At 36.5% G+C, this 22,949-nt stretch overlaps 1 protein-coding gene and 1 long non-coding RNA gene across 2 annotated transcripts; one reads left to right on the top strand and one right to left on the bottom strand.

Moving 5' to 3' along the window:
• Positions 1 to 1,311: 1,311 nt before the first annotated feature.
• Positions 1,312 to 5,450, bottom strand: LOC311299124 (von Willebrand factor A domain-containing protein 7-like). Its single transcript, XM_084422524.1, has 6 exons — positions 5,221 to 5,450; positions 4,525 to 4,797; positions 4,299 to 4,392; positions 4,002 to 4,124; positions 3,580 to 3,769; positions 1,312 to 1,540 (listed from the first exon to the last, which is right to left on the bottom strand). Exons 1-6 carry the CDS (start codon positions 5,374 to 5,376, stop codon positions 1,441 to 1,443), a joined length of 936 nt encoding a protein of 311 aa, XP_084278650.1. The 5' UTR covers positions 5,377 to 5,450; the 3' UTR covers positions 1,312 to 1,440.
• Positions 5,451 to 11,949: 6,499 nt separating this feature from the next.
• Positions 11,950 to 18,644, top strand: LOC311305710. Its single transcript, XR_014630052.1, has 3 exons — positions 11,950 to 12,244; positions 18,392 to 18,485; positions 18,581 to 18,644. It is a non-coding gene; the product is annotated as an uncharacterized lncRNA (long non-coding RNA).
• Positions 18,645 to 22,949: the final 4,305 nt, after the last annotated feature.

The raw sequence follows: 22,949 nt of genomic DNA, 5'->3' as shown, positions 1-22,949 counted from the left end.
TTCAGATGGGCCTGCTCATAGATACCTATGATCTATACATTCATAGGGGGGAGTACTCTGGGGTCGGGCCGAATTCCGAGCTCGGAGCCCTCCCCCCGGACAGCAAGCCAAATACGCATTATAATATTACATCAGATTTCATTAACATGTGAACTCGTGAACTGACCCATAACTGGGTCTGCACTGGGCCTAAATAGGTTAGTGTTGGTACCGATTCTCAGCCTTAAGAAAACCAGAAAACTTAAAACAGAGCCACACCTGAGAAAAAAGAAAAGAAAAAGCTGCAGCTACCAAACGAAACCTGTACAATTAAACTATCCTAATTTAAATAAACTGCAAAAAAATGTGTTGACTATAATTTATATATAGCCTATATGTGTGTGTGTGTGTGTGTACATATACATATACATTTAAATACACAGTTACTGCCTCTTAAATAAAGCAACACACAGCATTTCGTCAGTGCTTCTCTGCTCATCCTGGACTGAAGCTCAGGCTCTACTCTTCAACACAATGGTGACCCACAAAACACACCATACAGGAACACTTTAAACCCCATCAGAACATTAAACACTAGCAGATCTCTCAGGATCTCAGCATCTTCACCTTTACAATCCAGACTTTATTTCTTTCATACTAAATGAGAATTAACAGAAGTTTAGATGTTGATGATTTATCGACGATATTTTATATTTATATATTTTAAGTTGGGCTCTTGACCCTTGACTTTTTAATATTCGTTTTTCTTTGGCTGTTTTAGTTGTGTCTTTGATACATGTTTGTTATGGCAAGACATGCAAGACAAACTCTGATAAGGTGACGTTGGTCACTTGTAAGTGATGATGTAGTCACCATTCAGTGGCCTGATTCACCAACATTATAGTCTCTGATTAAATAATTTAATATAAGCTGTTAATTTCTCATGCCAAGACGACAGCATAATTTTCTGCAGTACGGTGATACTCTAAAAGATTTTATGAAGTTGTTATACAGAAAAGTTTTGACAAGATCATGTAGACTCACACAGACATCAAGATTCAGCTTATGAATCTCAACAATGGTGTGACACTAAAATTTTGTCTATCACCATTGATTCTTTTTTGAAAGCCCTTATTCATCTTTATATTCACTAATATAGCTTTCAAATGATATATATTTAGGCTTACCATGAGATATAACAGTTATTGATGCCATTTTATTTATTTGGATCTCGGCCATTTACCGCAACCACTGGTATATTCCTCTGCGTTCAAATAACCTCTGACCTCTGTGTGGTACTATTGTAACCAAAACACATTTGCCACTCATTTTGCTGTGATAATTAAGCAGATTTTATTTGACAAATTTTCATATGAGGAAATACAAGAAGTGACATAGAGATTTGAAAATATAATTTAATGTTTTGCCCATGCAATGGCATTAAACTCCAATAATGCAATTTTAATCCTCACTTGCATCTGGAACTCTTGATGTGGATTTAAAGAAAGAAAGGATAGTTTTCAAATTTCCCTTTGGCTTGTCCTGATGAAGCCCCATCAGTCTGAGAAGGAGATAAAAAAAAGGTTAGTTAGTTCATGGTAATTTGATTCTCTTTCAATGCTTCTTGATTTTAGCAGCAGAGAAATCGCCCTGCGAGCTTCCTTTAGCGTAGCCAACATCTGTGTCTAAGAACAGACTCATTTTGGCAGTGTTCCTAAGAGCTGAACTTTAAGAGTTAATTAAATTCTCTGAAATCTAGACAACTAAATAAAAAATTATTTATCAGAGGTTCTGACAAAATGTGAATTGCTGCAGAGTATTTAAAAAAGATATTTAATTTTTTTTTTTTTAAATGATTCAATGACTCATAAAGACTTTAGGAAGAAGCAGTCAAGCAACAACAGGTGGTTTTGTGGTACATTTAAATTATTAAATATAAATGTAATTGTTGCATTACTGAATGAATCCGAATTTTTGAATGAATCTCTTGAATAATTCAATGAAAAATATATATTTTTAACATTCACTTATCGCCAACCTGATACAGTTCTTTGAAGCGTCAAGTTACTTTCAAAATGTGATTTAGTCTATTTTGATTGCTACCATACACTGTAAATTATTTTTGTTGTTTTCACAGTAATATTACTGTATTCTCAACAATTCCCTACAGTATAAGCTGTTCACAGTATGTTATTGTAGATTTTGTCGTTTTCACAGCATTATTACTGTATTCTTAAAGGAACACTCCGTATCCCCCAGAGTTATATAAGTCCATACATACCTTTTTCATCTCCGTGCGTGCCGTAACTCTGTCTGACGCACCCACTGCTAGCCTAGCTTAGCACAAAGACTGGAGGTAAATGGCTCCAGGTAGCATACTGCTCCCAATAAGTGCCAAAATAACACCGACATTTTCCTGTGTAGCCTACATGTTATGTTTTGTGTTATGTTAGGCTAGCGGTGGGTGCGTCAGACCAGACACGGCATTATGGGTGGGCCTGACGGGCCTAGGACCACCCATTTTTCAACAGACCCACCCAAAACTTTTCTTCAAAAAAAAAACCAGAAAAAAAGAAACTTTTATTATATTTTAATTTATGCAAATAAGCTCATAATTTGTGCTAAAATAGTCTAAATGTTTAGTTTTCAAAGTTTCATAGCTTAAGACGCCCTTCCTATTATAAACGAAGCATTTATTTAACAAAAGCTCTAAATACGGCTCGTTATGGATCCTATGGGGCGAGGTGACGCCACCTAGCGCTAGTCGAGTTTTCAAAACAATTTTAAAAAGCTGGTTATGTCTATTTTGATGTTTCTGAGCAAGTTCAGCAGACAGTGAGGTTCGGATATAGCTGTTAATCTTCATGGATGACCGTGAATTGGCGGTAGCCTATTGTATTATTATCTCGTAGTAACCTATAGGCTACATTTGAATGCATGTTCACTGTATAATAAGCCAAGCTCAGTCTGTTGTAAATGAAATCGAAAGAAATGAATGTTGTATGAAATCATCAAACAGGTCTATTGCCACTTATGACCGGATTTGATGGAAACTGTCGGGCAGTGTTGTTGATCTGTATTGTTGAAAACTTAAAACAATTAAACAGAATTGTGAAATATTCGGCCTCATGTTATACGAGCTAAACTATGTTTTGGGGAAATAAAATCACTTTTACAGTCTATAGGCCTTAGGTCTATAGAGAGATGCGGTAAAGCGCAGCCAGGGCTGATGCGTAATGGAGATTCCAAAGCGCTCGTCTTTGGTCAGAACCATGGAGAGCAATCGCGGATAGGTCCGTCCTATGCACCGAAACTTTTTACAATGCAACAAAATATTTAAAGAGCATCAAGCTATTAAAATCTCTATTATTTAAGCATGGATAATATAACAGTATATTAGTCAGTAATTTTTATTAGGTTAAACACAATTGGTCTGGCCCATCCAAAACTGGAATCCTGGCGCTGAAATGAAAACGGAATGAAAACAGTATGTATGGACTTATGTAACTCTGGGGAATATGGTGAATTAGCTAAAGTCCCAAAAAGTCGGCGTTTACTAACTCAGACTTTAACTCAAGTTAGTTAATGCCCCATGTGTACCTGTAGAAGGTGGGATCATCATTACTCTTCCAGATCTTCTCCAGCAGCTGCACACTGGCAGCGATGGCCACATCTGCAGCTTTATTATGCAGTGAACCGTGACTGGAATCAATGCCATCCTTATTTATACCATCCCAGCTTCTCCTAAAGCCTGTTGTGAAGTCTAGAGTACCTCCATGGCTGCACTTTCCTGTCAGAAAATAATAATATTCAGTATGATGTCCTAGACAGCAATATAGTGTCTGCCCAGATCCGACGATCACAAGGATTCCACACGTACCAGATGTGGGCCGGATCTGGGCCGACACTATGTTGCTGTCTGGGGTATATTGCTGATGCTAGCTTATAATTGTTCCTGTTTGTAGCCTATCTGATGATTTTAACCCTATAAAGTAATATAAATAAAGAATAAAGATTATTACCTTTTTTTTTGGTTAATCCAAAGTATCCTGATGTCAGAATCTTATCTTTTAAAATGTTATCCTTAATTGTTGCCCCAGTGTTTGTATCTTTAGTGTCAGTTTCACAGGTTTCAGTTTTCTCATCTGGATGGAAGACAAACTCATTTTATTGTATTTTACATGCTTCATAGGCGCACAGCTGCACACGCTAGGCTAAATAAATTGTATTGTTTTATAGTTATAAATACTACACCTTACCCTGATCTAACAGAACACACACACACACACACACACACACACACACACACACGCGCGTACCTGCAGGTTTGGGTATGTTCTCTTCTAAATTGATCAGGGCAGTGCAGGGTTCTGTTTCTCCCATTTCAATCCAGTTACTGTGGCTGTAGAAATCCTTTCATCACAGCACATGTGTGAGTTAATAGATGTTCAAACTTTCAGTTCATATGATCAATTTAGTATAAATCAAACTTTTGAGGTGTAACTGAAATCTGTCAGTCATAATGATCTTATATTAATGACTCACCTGTAAAGTGTGCAGGATTTGACCAAGCGTCTTTTGTGCATCTTCAAAATTCCCACTTTTCATATAAGTTGCGATTGCCTCCTGTCCCTTAATTATGAGTAATTTGCCATCCCGAAATGTCTCGCTGTCAAAATGATGTTTCGCACTCAAAGGATGGTCAGTGTCTGTTTGTTGATTGTAATAGGAGATGATTTTTATGCCTGTTTCAAAGTTACTAGCAAATGCATCTTTTTTGCAGGACCTTGCCAGTGTCTCTGTATTCAGTGGTTTTGGCTAGATAAAAAGACAAAATGTCTCGTTAGGTGTCAGATTGATGTGAACATCAGATTCATTTTAAATAAGTGCACTACTTTGTTTGACAAATTGCACACCTTTTTAAAAATACATCGGTCATCATCATGGTCAGTGTCTGGTATTGATTTTTTTTAGTAGATTTTTTTATTTACTTAATTATCACGGGTTGTTTGTTGCAACCACAGAATGCTTGTGTATTTTATACTCAACATTTGGTTGATTTTTTTATTTATTTTCTCTCTTGGGATCAGTAATGCCTGACAATAAGATACATTAATATTAAAAGTGTGTTATTAATGCAGTATATTATGTAATATAATATATTAATGTAAATAATTGCAGCTCAAAACAGTGTATAATATATTAATTCTTCTCTCTCACACACAGATCATATATTCTTACCTTTTCGAAGCCTTCGACGCTCTGGCAGACCTTTGCAGTAGCACGTAAAATGGCTATATATGTGATATCTTGATGATTTTTTGAATTTTGTTTTTCCTTAATGTGAAAGGTGTGAACACCAATCAGAAGAGCCAGCAGGAGAAATGTGCTCCACATTCTCAGATGATTATGAATATGAAGAACGACTCAAGAGTTCTTGAAAGATCAGTTGCTCTCGATCGATCTCCTATAAGCTTAAGCTAGTGTGCTGTAAAATATATATACATCATCATTTAAATTGATATGAAGAAAATTTGCATCATTACCTAAAGATATGAACATTTGTATAGATATCACATCATGACTTGCTAAGAAGCCTATCTAGTATAGGCTACGTTACGAAATACAACCCTTGAGGCGACCAAAAAAAAAGAAAAACCACTACGTTATTTGCATGCAACACAACTTAATACATCCCACACTTAGCCAACTTAAAACTTAAAGGGAGAGAATTCACAACATTGTCTTTATTTTAATGTCTAATACACAAGAAAATGAAGCATGAAATAATGTTCCAATAGCGTTTTTTTTTTTTTTTTTTTTTTTCAGCCTTGGCATTGAACATTGATTTGGCTGCATTCTGTGCTCACTGTAAACCCGGATAAGTTCTACTAACTCAAAAACATTATCGCCTCTATTTTTTTTAAGTTTGCAAAATGAAATATCATCAGTAAGCAGCTAGTTTTTTTTTTCCGAATAACTGTAAATTACAAATAAACATGAATTTAAATCAACATATATATATATATATATATATATATATATATATATATATAAATTTTAATAAAAAATTAACAAAAGTTTTGTTCATCTTTATTTTATGCACCTCAAAGTTCATCAAACTTTAAGTACTGACAACTTTAAACTTCACTTATGTAACTTAAAATATCCCTTTTATGTATATCAAAGTTTTACTTTAAACTTTTTTTTAAGTCACTTTAAATTTATAGTAGCAATAATAATTTGTATATTTTATAATTTGTAGTAGCAATGTTACTTAAATATTTTGTGGCAACTGATTGCCTTGTGGCAACCAAGCCGCATGCACCACATGTGATCATAATTGTAACTCTCCTAAAAACAACATTAACAGAAATTCTTCTAAACTAGCATAACAAACAATAAACACTACTAAATCTCCCACTTAACATTAATCTAAGAAAAAAAACATTACATAACACTTAACCCTCAGAAGGTCCTCGGTCATTTCTGACCGAAAATTTTTCTGTTTTGAATTTTTAAAAATCACAGCTTCATCGGAATGTTACGAAACTTGGTGACTTTTATGGCATTAGGTATGTGCACACACAAAAAAATGTAGGTCATGATTTGAGCATGCTAAGTGGTCGTAAAAAAAATAGTCACACTTGTGGTCTTCGGTCAAAAATGACCCCCATAGGAAATGAATGGGAAATTGACAAAAACAATTTGTACAATCTACAAATCGGCCACAATGCTAAAAAAAAAGTACACCGCTGTAAAGGGGTGACACTCTACAACATCAAGAGTGCAAAACAGACACACCCACCCACACACACATATACAAACACACTTTTATACACATACACACCAATACATTTTGATTACAAAAAATCTGTTTTGAATTTTTAAAAATCACAGCTTCATCGGAATGTTACGAAACTTGGTGACTTTATGGCATTAGGTATGTGCGCACACAAAAAAAATTAAGTTTATGATGAGCATGCTAAGTGGTCGTAAAAAAAATAGACACACTTGTGGTCTTCGGTCAAAAATGACCCCCATATAGGAAATGAATGGGAAATTGACAAAAACACAAAAATTCACTTAATTTTTTTTCACAATTTTTTTTTTTTTTTATGTACACAGATGTTCTTAATTCTGATTAAATTAAATTTAAAAAATGGGTATAAAATTTGTTTAGCAACACAAGCTTTTCTTTCTAACACAATGATTAGGTTTGACTAATCATAATGCAAAAACTAACACTTTAAATCACTATTTCTAAAAAATAAATATCTAAAACTTGATAAGAAATAGTTTTTGAGATTGTTTAAATATATATTAAAATACACCAAAAAAAAAAAAAAAAAAAAAGTAAACGTGTCCATAAACAGCTAGGGAATTCCAAGGGGGCAGGGATTTGTATTATTTTGAAGGTACCCCCGGACGCCGCCATTGGCTAACGGAACCCCACCTGCAGTTAGCATCCCATTGACTCCCATTCATTTTGGCGTCACTTTGACAGCGAATAACTTCACATCTGAGGCGTTTAAAGACTCCATTTGTCCATTATTTATTTCTAAAGAAACACGAAAAGGTATAAAAGGCTTCATTACCTTGTAGCTTACGTTATGGCCCCGTAGAAGCAATTTTTGTAAAAATAGGCTAACGATTGCGTCACAGCCAATCGACTCTTTGTCGCACAGTAGAGAGATTACCGTATGGACAGGAGGAGAAGCTCGCGCGCAATCGGGAGGACCTGGAGGCAAAATGACAAAGTAATTAATCAGAATACATAGCAAAAGTTTTTCCTGCTCCTCGCTCATGTACAGCTCCTACTCACGCTCTCCGTCTCTGCAAGTTTCGGAAGGGAATGATTCAGATTTCTCTTGGCACAGCTACTAGAAGACAGACGGTTTGCTCACGTCACATCTACGTCGTCAAGCTCAGTTTGAGTCTGCGCAGTACGCTGGACCCCCAGGAAGTAAGAGTTTCTAATGGGCTTCACTTTGTCTCCGTTAAATCCAATGGGGTCGCTGTGTCCATTTCTTTTACTGTCTATGGGGAATTCACATGCCTCTCCATATAGAGAGCTGTAGATGCCATCTAGTGGTTACACAATGGTTCTACGCTTTCTCTCCATACTCTCACCAGATGGTGCTAATCTGCTTAAAGGGGTCATATAAAGCCATTTTTGTACAAGCTAATATGATTCTTTAGGGTCTAAATTAAAAGTTTGTAATATACTTTAATTAAAAATTCTCATTAGTATTGTAAGAAAACACTAATTTTACCTGGTCAAAAACAGCTCTGTTTTCAGCACGCCGTTTTAGTGCATGTGTCTTTAAATGATAATTATGAAGTATATTGAGAATGTCATACATAGAAAACATGCTGTAATGTACCCTGAGTGTAAACCTTAGATGCATCCATTGTGAAGCATGCAGCAAGGTTTGCAAATTTGCAGAGATTAATATAAATATTAATATAAAGGTTAATAAAACATTACACTCACTTCTTCTAGAGGTTCAGCAGGAACACGTTGATACCGATCCGTTTTTATTCGTTTGTAAAGCTGTCTGGTGTGAAATGATTCGCGCAAACATGAATGCGTGTTGATCGTGGGGAATCCCCGTGAGGGAATCCCCGCGTCAATCATTTGGGCATATCCCTTCAAAAACAACTCAGCCACTGCGTCTTCAACAGTTCGGATTTAGGAACATCCAAATGACTGCTGTGTTCCTTATTACACCGAAGAACAGAACACCACAATCGCAGATGCCATTCTGCTCATAGACAGTGCTCCAGTGAGGGTATCAACAATGACGTGCGGACTATGATGACAGAGTCAGACAGCTCGCTCACGAGCGAGGGCGGGTCTGTGTTGAAACGCTGCTGTCAATCACCAATCGTGGGAGGGGCGTCGATTTTGTGACATCACAAAATCGAACGGCTTGATTTCAGAGAGGGTCAAACATATAAGGAGATTTTAAAAAAACCACTGGATGGATTTTTATCATTTTATGATGGTTGTGTACAGGCACTGCCAACACACATTTCAGTACAATCAACTTGTAAAAGTGCATGTACCATTATATGACCCCTTTAAAACATTTTTTTTTGAAGGCCTAGACCAGGGATAGGCAACTCCGGTCCTGGAGGGCCACTGTCCTGCAGAGTTTAGCTCCAACCCTAATTAAACACACCTGAACAAGGCAATCAATGTTTTCAGGATTACTAGATAGATACAGGCAGGTGAGTTTTTATCAGGGCTGAAGCTAAACTCTGCAGGACAGTGGCCCTCCAGGACCGGAGTTGCCTATCCCTGGCCTAGACTCTGTATTAAACTAAAATACTGTATAATTTTTTTTTTTAAAATACTTATATTTTTATACATTTTTTAATTATTTTCAATGGCAAAAATAGACCATAAATATTGCATAAATATTAATAAATTCAATAAAATTATCTCAAAATACAAAATTAAAAAGAATAAATATTATAGAACAAAAGTAAATTGCATTGGTTTTACTGGGATGGAGGAAGTTTCATTTTTAGGCCTCCGGTCACTTCTGACCGGGAAGGCCCAGGGTGTGACTCAGAAACGAAGACCTTCTGAGGGTTAATTTTAGCATTTACTCTCCCTTTTACGTGTCATGGCAAATCATGCTGGGAAATAGACATCCCAGCCCAGTTTTAGTTACATTTAGGTTTGTCTAAATGAAAAGAAACAAGTTCATAGAACTCAAAACAATTCATTTCAACTTAAAATGTATCAGTTTTGTCAACTCAAAAGAAAAAAGAAAGTTCTAAATACTCTAAAAAAATAAAAATGTATCTGATTGAACTCATTTGTATAATTTAATTTGGCCCTACTCAAAACAATTAATTATTTTGAGCGTTAGGGTTTACAGTGCTGCTGCTGTGTTTATTAGAGTACTTTCTCCAAAGGTGTGAATAGCTACCTATTGTATTACGTAGTAAATTAAGTTTTCAGAATGAACTTTAAGCTCCAGGTTATTAAAGAGCAGTTTGCATAAGAGCAGTTTGAATAAGAAGCCATGACCTGTTGTATCTCCTGTTCTTATTTCAATATGAACAAAACCTGATAGGATAACTATGCAAAACCTCATATCAGAGGGTAAAACCGCTATGCGGTTTAACGTTTAAGCCTTCATCATTACACATTTATTATCACCAACGTATTACTAATTATGAAAAATTTTATTTTTCTAAATAAAGTTTTTATTTTATTTAATTTTTTTACACATTGTCACAGTTATGCTTTTTTTTTTTTTTTTTTTTTTTTTTGTGTGTTCAGTACCTGGGGTGTATTCCAGAAAGCAGGTTATGTGACTGTTTGTATTGGAAAGCCAATAATTTAATACGATAAACCCACATCTGTCAGCTACCCACCCTGGTAACTGCTGTAACATGTGTACAAACAATTTCTACATGAATAGACAAAGTCAAATTTTGCAACTGAACCCACAACAGGGGACGGTTGCTAAAGTCCACAGGGACAGTTGTAAAATGTATTAAACATTTAAATGTAATAAAATAATTCTTTAACATATTTTTTCGCAATTTTGTTTGTGCAGAGACAGGGTAATTGAAACACAGGGTAACACATTTTAAATGAAACACAATAAACAATTTCAAGTAACAACGTTTAGGTTAATTATTACCACATTTGAACAACAAAATACTTTTTAATTAAAATCAAAAGACTGAAATTTGATAATACTGAAAGTCCTCTCTCTCTCTCTCTCTCTCTCTCTCTCTCTCTCTCTTTGTGTGTGTGTGTGTTTGCCTGTTGTCATCATCCTCTGACCCTCTTCATCCTCCTCAGTCTCAGTCTCCTCACATGACTACTTGTCATCTTCAGCTCGGCATCCTGCAAAGAAGCCATAAGACTATTAGACCAAGCTAGGTTTCTCTGTTGAATCTCACACGATTCTGTGATGGTCAATAAAGTCCAGTGTTCATTCATTCATCGTGTCTGTTCTCGTGACAGCACTGTTTGTATATCTAAAGTATTTGGCCTAGGCCCGTGTCTCTATATAGTTGGTGGATATATGGCGACTCGCAGGGGTCTCAGGGACCCTCAATACACTGCCAACAGAGTGCACCTGCACATCTCTATAATATTTTAGTGTTGAGAAATATTAAAATAATTAAATGACTGATTGTACAGCCAGAAGTGTTGGTGATCAATGAGTATTTAAGATGGAGAAGCATTTGTTCATTGAAAGATGATTTGTGAACTTCTGCACAACTCAATAAAGAATTTGTAACAGCACATGGTGTTTGTAAGTGCAATATACATCTTTGATGATTAAAACTTTATCAAATGATGAAGGTTGCATTTCATAACGTAGCCTATACTAGATAGGCTTCTTAGCAAGTCATGATGTGATATCTATACAAATGTTCATATCTTTAGGTAATGATGCAAATTTTCTTCATATCAATTTAAATGATGATGTATATATATTTTACAGCACACTAGCTTAAGCTTATAGGAGATTGATCGAGAGCAACTGATCTTTCAAGAACTCTTTGAGTCGTTCTTCATATTCATAATCATCTGAGAATGAGGATCGCATTTCTCCTGCTGGCTCTTCTGATTGGTGTTCACACCTTTCACATTCTGAAAGAAGAAAAATCAAAAAATCATCAAGAGATCACAAGAACGGCCATTTTACGCGCTACTGCAAACGTCTGCAAGAGTGTTGTTGAAGGCTTCAAAATGGTATGAATATATATAATTAAGAATTAATATATTAGACACTGTGTTCAGCAGCAATAATCAAAAATCATTAAAACAAATTGTGAGATTTGAGATTTACTTTTAATTTTAATCTTATTTTAAACATTCATAATACGCTGAATATTTCTATGTTTGTACTAATTTTTTAGAATGGGCTGGAGTTAAAATTATTTGATCACAAAATATATATGTATATTACAAATGTTTTTTTTTTTTTTTTTTTTTTTTTTTTTACAGCCAGATTCTTTGGATGTAAAGACACTGGCAAAGGCCTGCAAAAAAGAGGCATTTACAAATAACTTTGAAACTGGCATAAAAATTATCTCCTACTACAATGTGATGACAGACCTTACACATCCAGGCAGTGAAAAACACCATTTTGACAGTGAGACATTTCTAGATGGGAAAGCACTCATAATCAATGGAAAGCAGAATGTCATAAATTCCATTAAATCAAATAAATTTGATGATGCAAGAGAGACACTTGGGGAAATCCTGCACACTTTACAGGTGAGTTACGAGTAAACCTACATTATTGCAGTTAATGTAAGTGTGATGCAAATGTGATTGAAACATTATGCAGGACATGGAGATTCCAGTTCAACCACAGAGATTAAGTTTGATTTAATGCCAGAGGAGAGTCTCTAGAGTCTCAAGATTTTTTCTCCACTAGATAACCTATAGGCGGGTTCACAACATTATTAGCTTATTTTGGAGTGCCGACCATTTTTCCCGTTGTTAAACTAGCAAAAGTGGATTCAGACACAACCTGGGCTTTAGACCATGCGCTTAGATCATTAAAATATGGCCCTTGGTTTAAGGGGCTGGTTCACACAGAACACATTTTTGTTGTTAAAAACTTGAGCTGCAGATCACTGAAAAAAAGAAAAGAAAAAAAGTGCAAGGTCTAGAAACACGTTTTTTTTAAAATTTAACTTCTTTTAACTTGAACTTTGACATTACATTGTTCCACAGTAAATTACCGGGTGTTCAATTTATGGGAACCACCAGTGTTTATATTTAGTGTTTATATGGGAACCACCAGCAGGGTGTTATAAGTAACACTGAAGCAGTGTTAGAGTTAATGAGATAATTAAGTGATTAATTGAGTGATGATTGTTCAATTATTGAAGACACCTGATGATAACAAGCAGAATCAAATCTTTCCTAATGGTTTTAATTATTTGTGTTTTAATTTTTTTTTTTCTGTTTGTATTTTTATTGTAAAGTGAGAAGCTGCTTTTAAAGCTGGGGTAGGTAAGAATTGTCTAAAAAACGTATTTTTCAAATTTGTTTAAACTTTATGTATATATCAATACATAATTAAAATGTAAGTATTCTGAAAAAGAAAGTATAAAAATCGAGTGTATGTAGACCTCTAACGACTGTTTTAAAGACAGCTCATTATTTCCATTCAGTCCACCCTCTCCCTTCTGGGGTCCTTTCAAAGCCACGCCCCCAAAACACATGAACGCGCGACTCCTACAGCTGAGCTGGAAGACACATTATTTACCTGAGACGAGCGGAGAGGAAGGAGCGCAGTGCATGTAGCATCATGTCAGAATCACATGTAATAAAAAAATCTAACTTTATCATTATGAATATAAACAAATAAGATGTATTTTAGTACTCACTATCAAGCTATCATATCGATATTGGTAAAGTTTAAAATATATATTTTTTGATTCGCTAACGAGCTAGTTATTACTATAAGGCAAAGCTAAAAACAGGTTGCATTGATACACGTTTTTCCATTTCCATTAGTTGCACTGTGATGAAGATGAATTTCGTGTAAGATTCATAACATATAATGTTAGGCCTACTAACTGTTAGCTGTTAAAGGGTAACTAAACCCCTGGTGAGAGCCTGACTCCACCCACTGGCAATATTTGAAAAATGCTAGAAAAGTGGGCAGACCCCAGCGGAGATAGAGGGGACGAACCGTGAGCGGGAGGGGGCGTGCACCTGAGACCCACTGTCAGACTCTCTAAAATGGAGAGTGACTCACAGGGTCGCAAGACGACATAAAGTACATGCATCTGATGAGTTTTATCAGAGCCCGTCATTCTCTGGTTTTATCGAGTTGATGTCAATAGCGCGCGCTCTCTATAGGCATTTTCATATTTTGCCGCTATGTGAAAAAATCCAGCAAAATGCGCTGCCGCGTTTGTCGACCCCAGAGGATTAACTTTAGCCTAACCATAAATTGTGATTAAAATATATATGATCACTCACATCAAGACGCCGCTGCAGTGGTGGAGTCCATGCAGGAGGAGCAGTGTTTGGCACTGCGGCGCTTTTCAGCGCGAGCTGTGTGGAGAAGCCCATTTCCACCTCTATTGCGTTGGAAAAGCAATTCCGCGTAAAATGCAGGTTTCACACTCACGGTCTTCCAGGCCAAGTACATGCAAACACTGGCGCCTAATTTCCAAGTCTGCTGGAAAGCTATGCAGTCCAGCAGTGCTGTTGCCACTAGCAACACTACACCTACCACTGTACTAAATACAGATAAATCTACGCTACCTCATCCAAGGGCGTGGTGAGCTCGTACCAGGGAGGGCGTGGTGAGCTGGAACCTGCTTACATCACGCAGTACCGTTTACGTCACGCAGTACCGCAACATCCAATAGGAAAATTCAACTGCAGTAGCCACCGTTTAACCTTAAGAGGGCAGCACTCAGACGTTTTTACACCATATTGTAGAATTAAAACACTTTATACCCAAATGTCAAAAAAGTTACTCGAATCAATGAACAGCACTAATAAAGCCCCATTCTTACAGATCATTAACTAAAAAAAGTTGGTTTAGGGTTTAGTTACCCTTTAAACATGTATTTTGTTATGTAAAGTTCCCCCCACAGCGGAGCCTGCCGTGAGCGCGCAGTCTAGTAAACATGCAGGGTCACCGATGACGACGATAAACAGTTATGGCACATTCACTGGTAGGGACGAAATGCTTTACATTGACTGGCCTGCCCATACTTTGACTACAAACTTGGTCCTCAAATCATTACGTATTATGCAATACATGTAATGTAACTTTATAACGCGCACTTTCTATGAGTTATAAATAGCTAGTAAGATAATATACCGGTAACTAACGTTGCAGTAGGCTATGTAAATAATTATTCTAGCGATATGTAATGCTAAATAAGGTTTGCTAGTACATTATTTTAGCAACATGACAAGCCAGTGAATTAGCAGGTTTCAATTGTTGCTTTGCACAGTGCGTGACATTTTATCTGTATGTTATGCGGCTAGAGTTTTAACACTGAGTCAATGGGCTCCGACGGGCTTGTTTATCGTCATCGGTCTTTTTCCGTTTACCTGTCTTTGTTGTATGAGCAGGTTCCACTCAAGAAATTGGTAGTTTTGGTTGTTTGTCCGCCATTAGCACAGCTGCTCGGCACACCGGCAATCTTGATTTTGAATGATGGTACGCGCTGTGCAAGAGAGGGGCGATAAGCGCGTACGCGAACTTGATTGACACTGCTAAGACACTCCTCCTGGCTCTGAAGTCATCTGATTGGTTATTTACACTCGGACCGAGTGGCAGTGATTGGTCAGAGTTTTTACTGTCCTGCAGCTGCTACAGAGGTCTGATTGTTTTCATTCCTTTTTCTGAACACATAATGTATTGACTACTCCAGAGACAATTTATATAAGAGACATGCCACTTCCTCAATCCTCAATACAACTATATAAGGAAAACCCGTAACGGCAAAGATGGCGGTTGTATGCATATGTCCCGCCCCTCCCGCTGGAAAGCCAATCATCTGCTTTTAACAGTCAGCAGCAGCTGACCACTAAGGAGCGAATGTACAGTGACGTGACATAACTGCCATATTCAACCTGTGCTTTCGCGCTGTGGCTGGCGCTGAGCCAAAGACGGACGCGCTCAGCGCTTGTCATAGGCTATATCACAACTGTTCAGTGTTTTTAACCACATAATGTTTATTTTAGGTTTCAGACATTTAAATGCATATAATTGTTTAAGTGCTTGGCACAACACCGGCATCTGGATAGAGACGTCAATGAAGTTGGTGTCGTGAGCGTGAACCCTTGCGCATGCGTAGTCAAAGTATAACCTGTGGGGGAAAAGGCATTTTAAACCTTATTTTGGGGCAAAGTCATCAAACTTTTTCAGCGATTTTTATCATATTTTACTGCTGTTTCTATACATGCAGTTTTTATGTCCCAGTGACCAGTGAAAGTGCAGTTCTGACTCTCTGCCCATTCATTTAGATAGGAGCCTGGTCTTGTTAGTCCGAAATAGCTGCCCGAAGGCGTTGCCAAGATGGCGGCCGAGTGGCACGACTTGCCTAAAAGGACTTTGACTACTCTCAGGATGGAAGGACCATTTCACCCAGTATAAAAAAGTGCTTCTGAATAGGATTACCTACCCTAGCTTTAAGGCACTATATAAAATAAAGTTGTTTATTATTATTATTTAAACATCAACATCTAAAACTCTGTTCATTCTCAAAAAGAACTTCTGTAGATGAATGACAGAAATAAGGTCAAACTGGTTTATAATAAGAGAGATTTCATGTCTTTTCAGCAGAAGTGTAAAGTGCAGGTTCAGAAAGTAAAAGTCCTCCTCAGTATTTTGTTCCAATCACCTGGATTTGATAAGTAGCGTTTTTTTCAGCCAGGAGATAGAAATCAGCTGACTGAGTTCATGGGTGGAATAAACATAAGGCAGGACTTCTACTTTCTGACCCCTGGACTATACACCTCTATTCACAGTAAAACCCCCAGTGTTAAATTAACACTACTCAGTGTTTATATAATCCACACTCAGGCTACGTTTACACGTGGATGGCTATTTTCATAAACGGACATTTCACCCCTCTTCGTTTTCAAAAATAACATCGTGCGGACAAACCTGTGTATATGATGTCAAGAGCATGCCAAACCTGTAGGTGGCAGTGTAACGAGAAGATCAAGCCCACCTTAGCCAATGAGAATCCTGAAAATAGTCACATTCTTTGATGTCGCTGTCTAAAACCAGACATTCTCTGCTAAAACTCAGTTTTTCTCTGTTTACATGCAAACGTGCAAACGAAGATTTTCAAAATCTCCACTCTGGCCGGAGTTTTTAGAAAGAATCGGTTTCATTGGCGAATCCTCCGTTTGCGTGTAAACGAAGGGCACAAACGAAGGGAAATGTCTCCGTTTTTCAAAATAACCATGTACGTGTAAACGGGGCCTCAGAGTGTTATAAGTAACACTGAAGCAATGTTCAAGTTAATGAGATAATTAAGTGATTAATTTAGTGATGATTGAACATTATTGAAAACATCTGATGTTAAAGGGATAGTTCACTTTGAAATTAAATTTTGGTATGTTTTAGCTTACCTCAAGGGCATCCAAGATGTAGGTGTCTTTTTTTCCGCAGTAGTTTCAATTTTGATATTTTTAGGTCAAACCGTTCTTGTCTGTCAGTCATATAATGCAGGTCTATGGTCACTGTCTCAAAGAGCATGCACAGAGTACAAATTAAACAATTCCCCATCGTCCAAATTAAACAATTCCCCATCGTAAGTACACATTGATGGCCTAAGACACGAAACGAGTGGTTTGCGATCTGATCTGATGTGTACGCAGACTGGTGCATATATATATACACTAGATGTCGCCTTGTCTACGGCAGTTCATTGGAACAAATGTGTTTAAGGCGACATCTAGTGTATATATCTATGCACCAGTCTGCGTACACGTCAGATCAGATCACTTGGACGTGGCTGTGTATAAGAGGTAAAAACTATATAAATACTGTTCATTTTCTCACACAAACCGCTCGTTTCGTATCTTAGGCCATCAATGTGTACTTACGATGGGGAATTGTTTAATTTGGACGATGGGGAATTGTTTTAATTTGGACTCTGTGCTTGTGTTTTGAGACAGTGACCATCGACCTGCATTATTTGACTGACAGACAAGAACGGTTTGACCTAAAAATATAAAAATTGAATCTACTGCGGAAACAAAGACACCTACATCTTGGATGCCCTTGAGGTAAGCTAAAACATACCAAAATTTAATTTCAAAGTGAACTATCCCTTTAACAAGCAGAATCACTGAAGGAGAAAATCACAAAGGTTAAGTCACCATTATGGAGATTGGTGTTTACTTTAGTTGGACTCTTGACCCTTATATTTTTAACTTTAGATTTAGTTTGGTTGCTGTAACTGCTGTGCAGTTTTAGCATTTTAAATGTTAGCCAAAGGATTTCTTAAGTTATTCTGATAAAAAAAAAAAAAAAAATCTTTAATTTAGGCACACACAGACATCAAGAATCAGCGTATGAATCTCAGCAATGGTGATAAATTATTGTTGAAATATCACTTATATTACAAAGTAGTGTGTCACAAATGTGGAACACTGACACTCAGACCTTTCTGACTATATGTATTTTGTCAAGATTAGAAGAGGTTTTGATTATAAAGTAATTACAATATATTTAGTAATATTAAACCTGACGTCCCCTAAGGGAAGAGCCATGCTAAAATAATTCACAGGATGAATTTTGAGTTCAAAAGATTTCGATTGATACCTAATTTATGATGATTATTTAAATATGTGATACAAAAAGGCAAATTAAAAAAAAATTGCATCTACTAACTCAAACCTGTTTTATCTGGTAAATGAAAGGATTTCTACAGTCACAGTAACTGGGTTGAGCTGAAAAACACTAAACCCTGCACTGCCCTGATAGATCCAAATGAGCCCATACCCAACCCTGCAGGTAAGTGTGTGTGTGTGTGTGTGTGTGTGTGTGTGTGTGTGTGTGTGTGTGTGTGTGTCTATGTATATATAATTTAATTGTTTTCAATTGTCCAGGTAAGGATACTAAAACATGTGGTGAATGTTCAGAAGAAAAATGTGGGGCAAAAATTCTGAAGGACATTATTGACAAAAAGATACTGACATCAGGATACTTCGGAGGAACTAAACCAAAAGGTATTATTTTTTCATCCACAGATAGAAACTCATTCACATACAAACAGAGAAAAAAATATTTGTAAACAACATGCACTTCAAATCATCATGTTTATTTTTATTATTTTTTCTTGATAGGTAAATGTAGCCATGGAGGTTTTTTCGATTCAACAACTGGCATTGGGAAAGGCTGGGATGGTATCAACAAAGACTACAGTAAATCCAGCCACGGTGGGCAACATAATGATGCTGCAAACCTTGCCATTGATGCCAGTGTGCAGCTGCTGGAGAACATCTGGACGAGTATAGGCAAAGAAGGTGGAAACAACTTTCTCAGGTACAGAGAGGCGACATAACTTGATCTAAAGACGTCCTAGAGGATTTTTGCCCAAATCTTGATAGGAAATTTTGTGAAACACTTTAGTTTAGGGTCCAGTTATCACTCAACACTATCACAGTGATATCACAATGGTCTCAGTATGTGTGCACACCCAGATAACAGATGTTTCTTATAAGAACGTTCTCCAAAACATACAACTGACTTCAGTCACAGCCTTAGATGAAATCAACTGAAGATAAAGACATTAAATCTGTGAAGATCTCAGCAGAGGAGGATTAAACAACTCCACAAACAGCATTACCAGCTTCACTTATTACTAACCAGACTGACTTTATTTCTGTCAGACGTCTACACAAGTTTTATTGAGAATTAACAGAGGTTTAGATGTTGATGTTTTATTTTGTTTGACATTACCGTGATGGTGATCAATGTTTGCTTTAGTTGGGCTCGTGACCCTTGACTTTTAGACATTATATTTTTATTGGTTGCTGTATCTGTGTTTGTAGGACACATTTGTAGTGGCAGGAAAAGCCAAAAGAATCTGCATCCAGGTGATGTCTGTTTGTTAGTAAATTGTTGACTGGGTTGTCAAGCAGTTTTGCTTGAAATTTTTACTTAAAACTTCAAGTGGTGACCTAATACAGCACTATAGTTGTTTCTTGTACAAAACTAAACAAAAACGGCCTTAAAAGTCAAATGTATCAACAATATGATGAACTTGCCAAATAATATACAAAAGTATTAACATATGAAACTACCATTTTGGATCCTAAAGGTCGCTTGACTTTCAGTGGTTTCAAGTTATCTGCAGCCAATAAATCACCAATGTTTTCAAAATCTGATGAGCCTATTTATCCTATCTATGTACACAGCCATTGAGACGCATTTAATATGTTTTTTTTTTTTTTTTTTCTGCTGACCATGGCCAATCAGGACTGATCTATTAGTTACTGTTTGTTCCTCTTTTTCTTTTCTTTTTTTTTGCAGACTGATGGGGCTTCAAACAGAAACGCCAAAAGGGGAATGGAAAACTTATATTCCTTTCATTAGCTTCAATACAAGATATCCTGATGCAAAGGTTGATTCAAACGTAGAAATTTAAAAATAATGTTTTCAAATATCTATCGCTTCCTTTTATGAATCTTTTTTTAAAAATCCGGGCCCAGCTGAAATGTTCTGCTATGTATGCTCAAACTGTCACGAGTGCATGGTCCTCTTTCCCTCACACACACCCTGGACACCATTTCCCAGCATGCCTCTTGGTTTTCACCTGCACCCAGTCAGCTCACCTGCACCTGCCACTGATCATCACCTCATCAAGACACTCATATGCACACACCTCACCGACCCTCATAGGTTTACATTACAACCTCATAATGCGATAGAAGGGAATTTTTTTAGCAATATTGGGATTCAACTTTAACTCATGTAGACACAATACTTCGATCACATTAATGCGATTAAGCTCATAATCATAGTTACCATAATCACATTAAACTATGTGGTGTACGCTGATTTTAATCGCAATTAACAGGCATATAAACACTTTATTCGCATCATTACCACTCTGACGGTGTGCATGTGCTCGTTTCTACATGGATGCCGTGTATTTTTCACACAACTTCATGAACTCTGTGACATTATTCAGAAGTTTTCTCTTCTCCAAATCGCTAAACTCTATCAACACGACTCACTGCGCAGTCTCTGCTCTGTATCTTCATGCAGACGGCGCAAAGAACACATCCATAAAAATGTATTTTGAATTTAATATGAGTAGATAAAAAATCATATCTGAGTGTGGAACTACCATACTTATCAGCGAATAATCGGAATAATGAAAATTGCATGTAAACTGGAGTGAAGAGTTCTGCTCGTGTCATGTAAAGAGCTTACTCTGATTATGAGAAATAATCTCATTATTGGTGCACATGTAAACGTCACGTCTCATCATTCACTCTCTGACTCCCTTCATCTGTGTAACCGGCCTTCATTCTCCTCAAGCCTTTAGCCTATACCTGCAAAGACCAAGACTCTCTAAGTTAAATCTGTCATTCTGTCTACCATCTACTTAATCTGTTTAATAAACATAGATTACCTGCATTCCTGTTGTCTGCCTCTCTGTACACCAACACACCTGAAATGAGCTGTCAAACACACGACTACTCATACATAGGGGAGAGCGGGGCACAACATAACGTTTTTTTACTTTCTCAGTTTGTGTAAACCTACTCTACTCTATGTGGTTTTGTTTCATTAATACAGTGTATACTTTTTTCTTGAAAGAATGGAAGTGAAGTGTGACAACATGCCCCATAGGTGGGGAACATTGTAACATGACCATATTACAGCTTAAAATGTTATCTGATCTAATAAATATATATATATATATATATATATACAAGACAAACTAAAATATGTTCTCAATAAAATACAATTATTAACTTTTTAATATAGAAAATTAAAACATTTTTGAGTTTGACAACAAACCATAGACTGTAAAAAATATGGACAAAGCGTCTGTGACGTCACCCATAGACTTCTGAAGAACGGTTTTGAGGCCGTTTATGGGGGGTATGGGCGGCGCCATATTGCAATACAAATGTTCAGAAAGGATAACTTACAGGTATGATGTGTTGTGTCAGATCATGGCCGAGACGTCAAATTTCAGGAATTCCACTCGGCGCAGCCTATGCTCGTTGTCAGCTGTCAATCAAGCTGTGAATCGCGCCCTTATTTGTCATACATTTTATATCTAAATACGATCTAAACTAACGAGTTAGAAAAAAATTAACCCCCCTCACAGTTGTCAGGCACTCGGAACCTATCGAAAAATACAATAAAAGTCCATGGGACCAACCTGTAAAAACATGAATTTATGCTGTGAAAACGGACATTTTAACATGGGGGTCTATGGACATTTGCTCCCTTTTGGGACCTGCCCCTAGCGGATTTTCGATGTATTGCAGTTTTTCGCACTTCCCGGTAGGCTTCATTTTTCAGATTAGAATGTTGCCGCTTGCAACAAACACACTGGAAAACACAGCTATACAACATAGTTCAAAACATAATAATTAATCGTTTCTGAACATTGACCCTTTTCTCATGATTTCTCAATAGAATTATTATAATCAAGTATAGAATAGCATAGTTCTAATAGGGGCACATTAAGCAAAATTAGGAACCTTTAAAATAGCATAATAGGAGCAACTTTGATTACCGAGCGACCAAAGCAAAAAAAAAAAAAAAAAAAAAAAAAATCTGGTTTAAAAAGTGGTTTAAAAGCAATAAGCAAACAAATGTTTGAAATCATAGTTGGTGACAATCAAACCACTAGGTGGCGCTATTATCATATAAATATGCTACAAAGTTTCATATCAATATGCTGAAGCCTTTTAAACATTTATTTTATATTTTTGTCATGTCACCAACCTTCCTTTTTTACATATCAGCATGTCATGATATTCTATTTTATTAATAATTATATTAGAAAATGATATTTTGTTTTAGATTAGATTAGATTAGATTCAACTTTATTGTCATTACACAAGTACAGGTACAAGGTAACGAAATGCAGTTTAGGTCTAACCAGAAGTGCAATAGCAGCAAGTGCAGGATATACAGTGGTTCCATAAGTGCAGAACATGGATATGTACTGAATAAATATAGAGTTGAATACTATTATAAACAAAAATTTACAGATAGATTGTCCTATGAATATAATATACAGATAACTATTACTGTGAACAGAGTTTACAGCTAGATATGTACTGAATATAATAATATACAGATGGCTATTACTATAAACAGAATGTTTACAGATAGATATGTACTGAATATAATATACAGATGGCTGTTACTATAAACAGAATTTTACAGATAGATATGTACTATGAATATATATACAGATGGCTGTTACTATAAACAGAATGT

Source organism: Rutilus rutilus, assembly GCF_951802725.1.
Source record: "Rutilus rutilus genome assembly, chromosome: 1".
Classification (NCBI taxonomy): Eukaryota; Metazoa; Chordata; class Actinopteri; order Cypriniformes; family Leuciscidae; genus Rutilus; species Rutilus rutilus.
The sequence above is the reverse complement of the archived record's forward strand: the minus strand, read 5'-3'. Positions and strand labels throughout refer to the sequence as shown.

What these genes read in the sequence shown, in the direction of transcription:
- LOC311299124 (XM_084422524.1), bottom strand. Translation starts at nt 5,376, where the DNA reads ATGTGGAGCACATTTCTCCTGCTGGCTCTTCTGATTGGTGTTCACACC. An exon ending in AAATCCTGCACACTTTACAG is followed by an intron (nt 4,393 to 4,524) that starts GTGAGTCATTAA and finishes CTGTGATGAAAG; the next exon opens with GATTTCTACAGCCACAGTAA. An exon ending in GATGATCCCACCTTCTACAG is followed by an intron (nt 1,541 to 3,579) that starts GTACACATGGGG and finishes TCTCCTTCTCAG; the next exon opens with ACTGATGGGGCTTCATCAGG.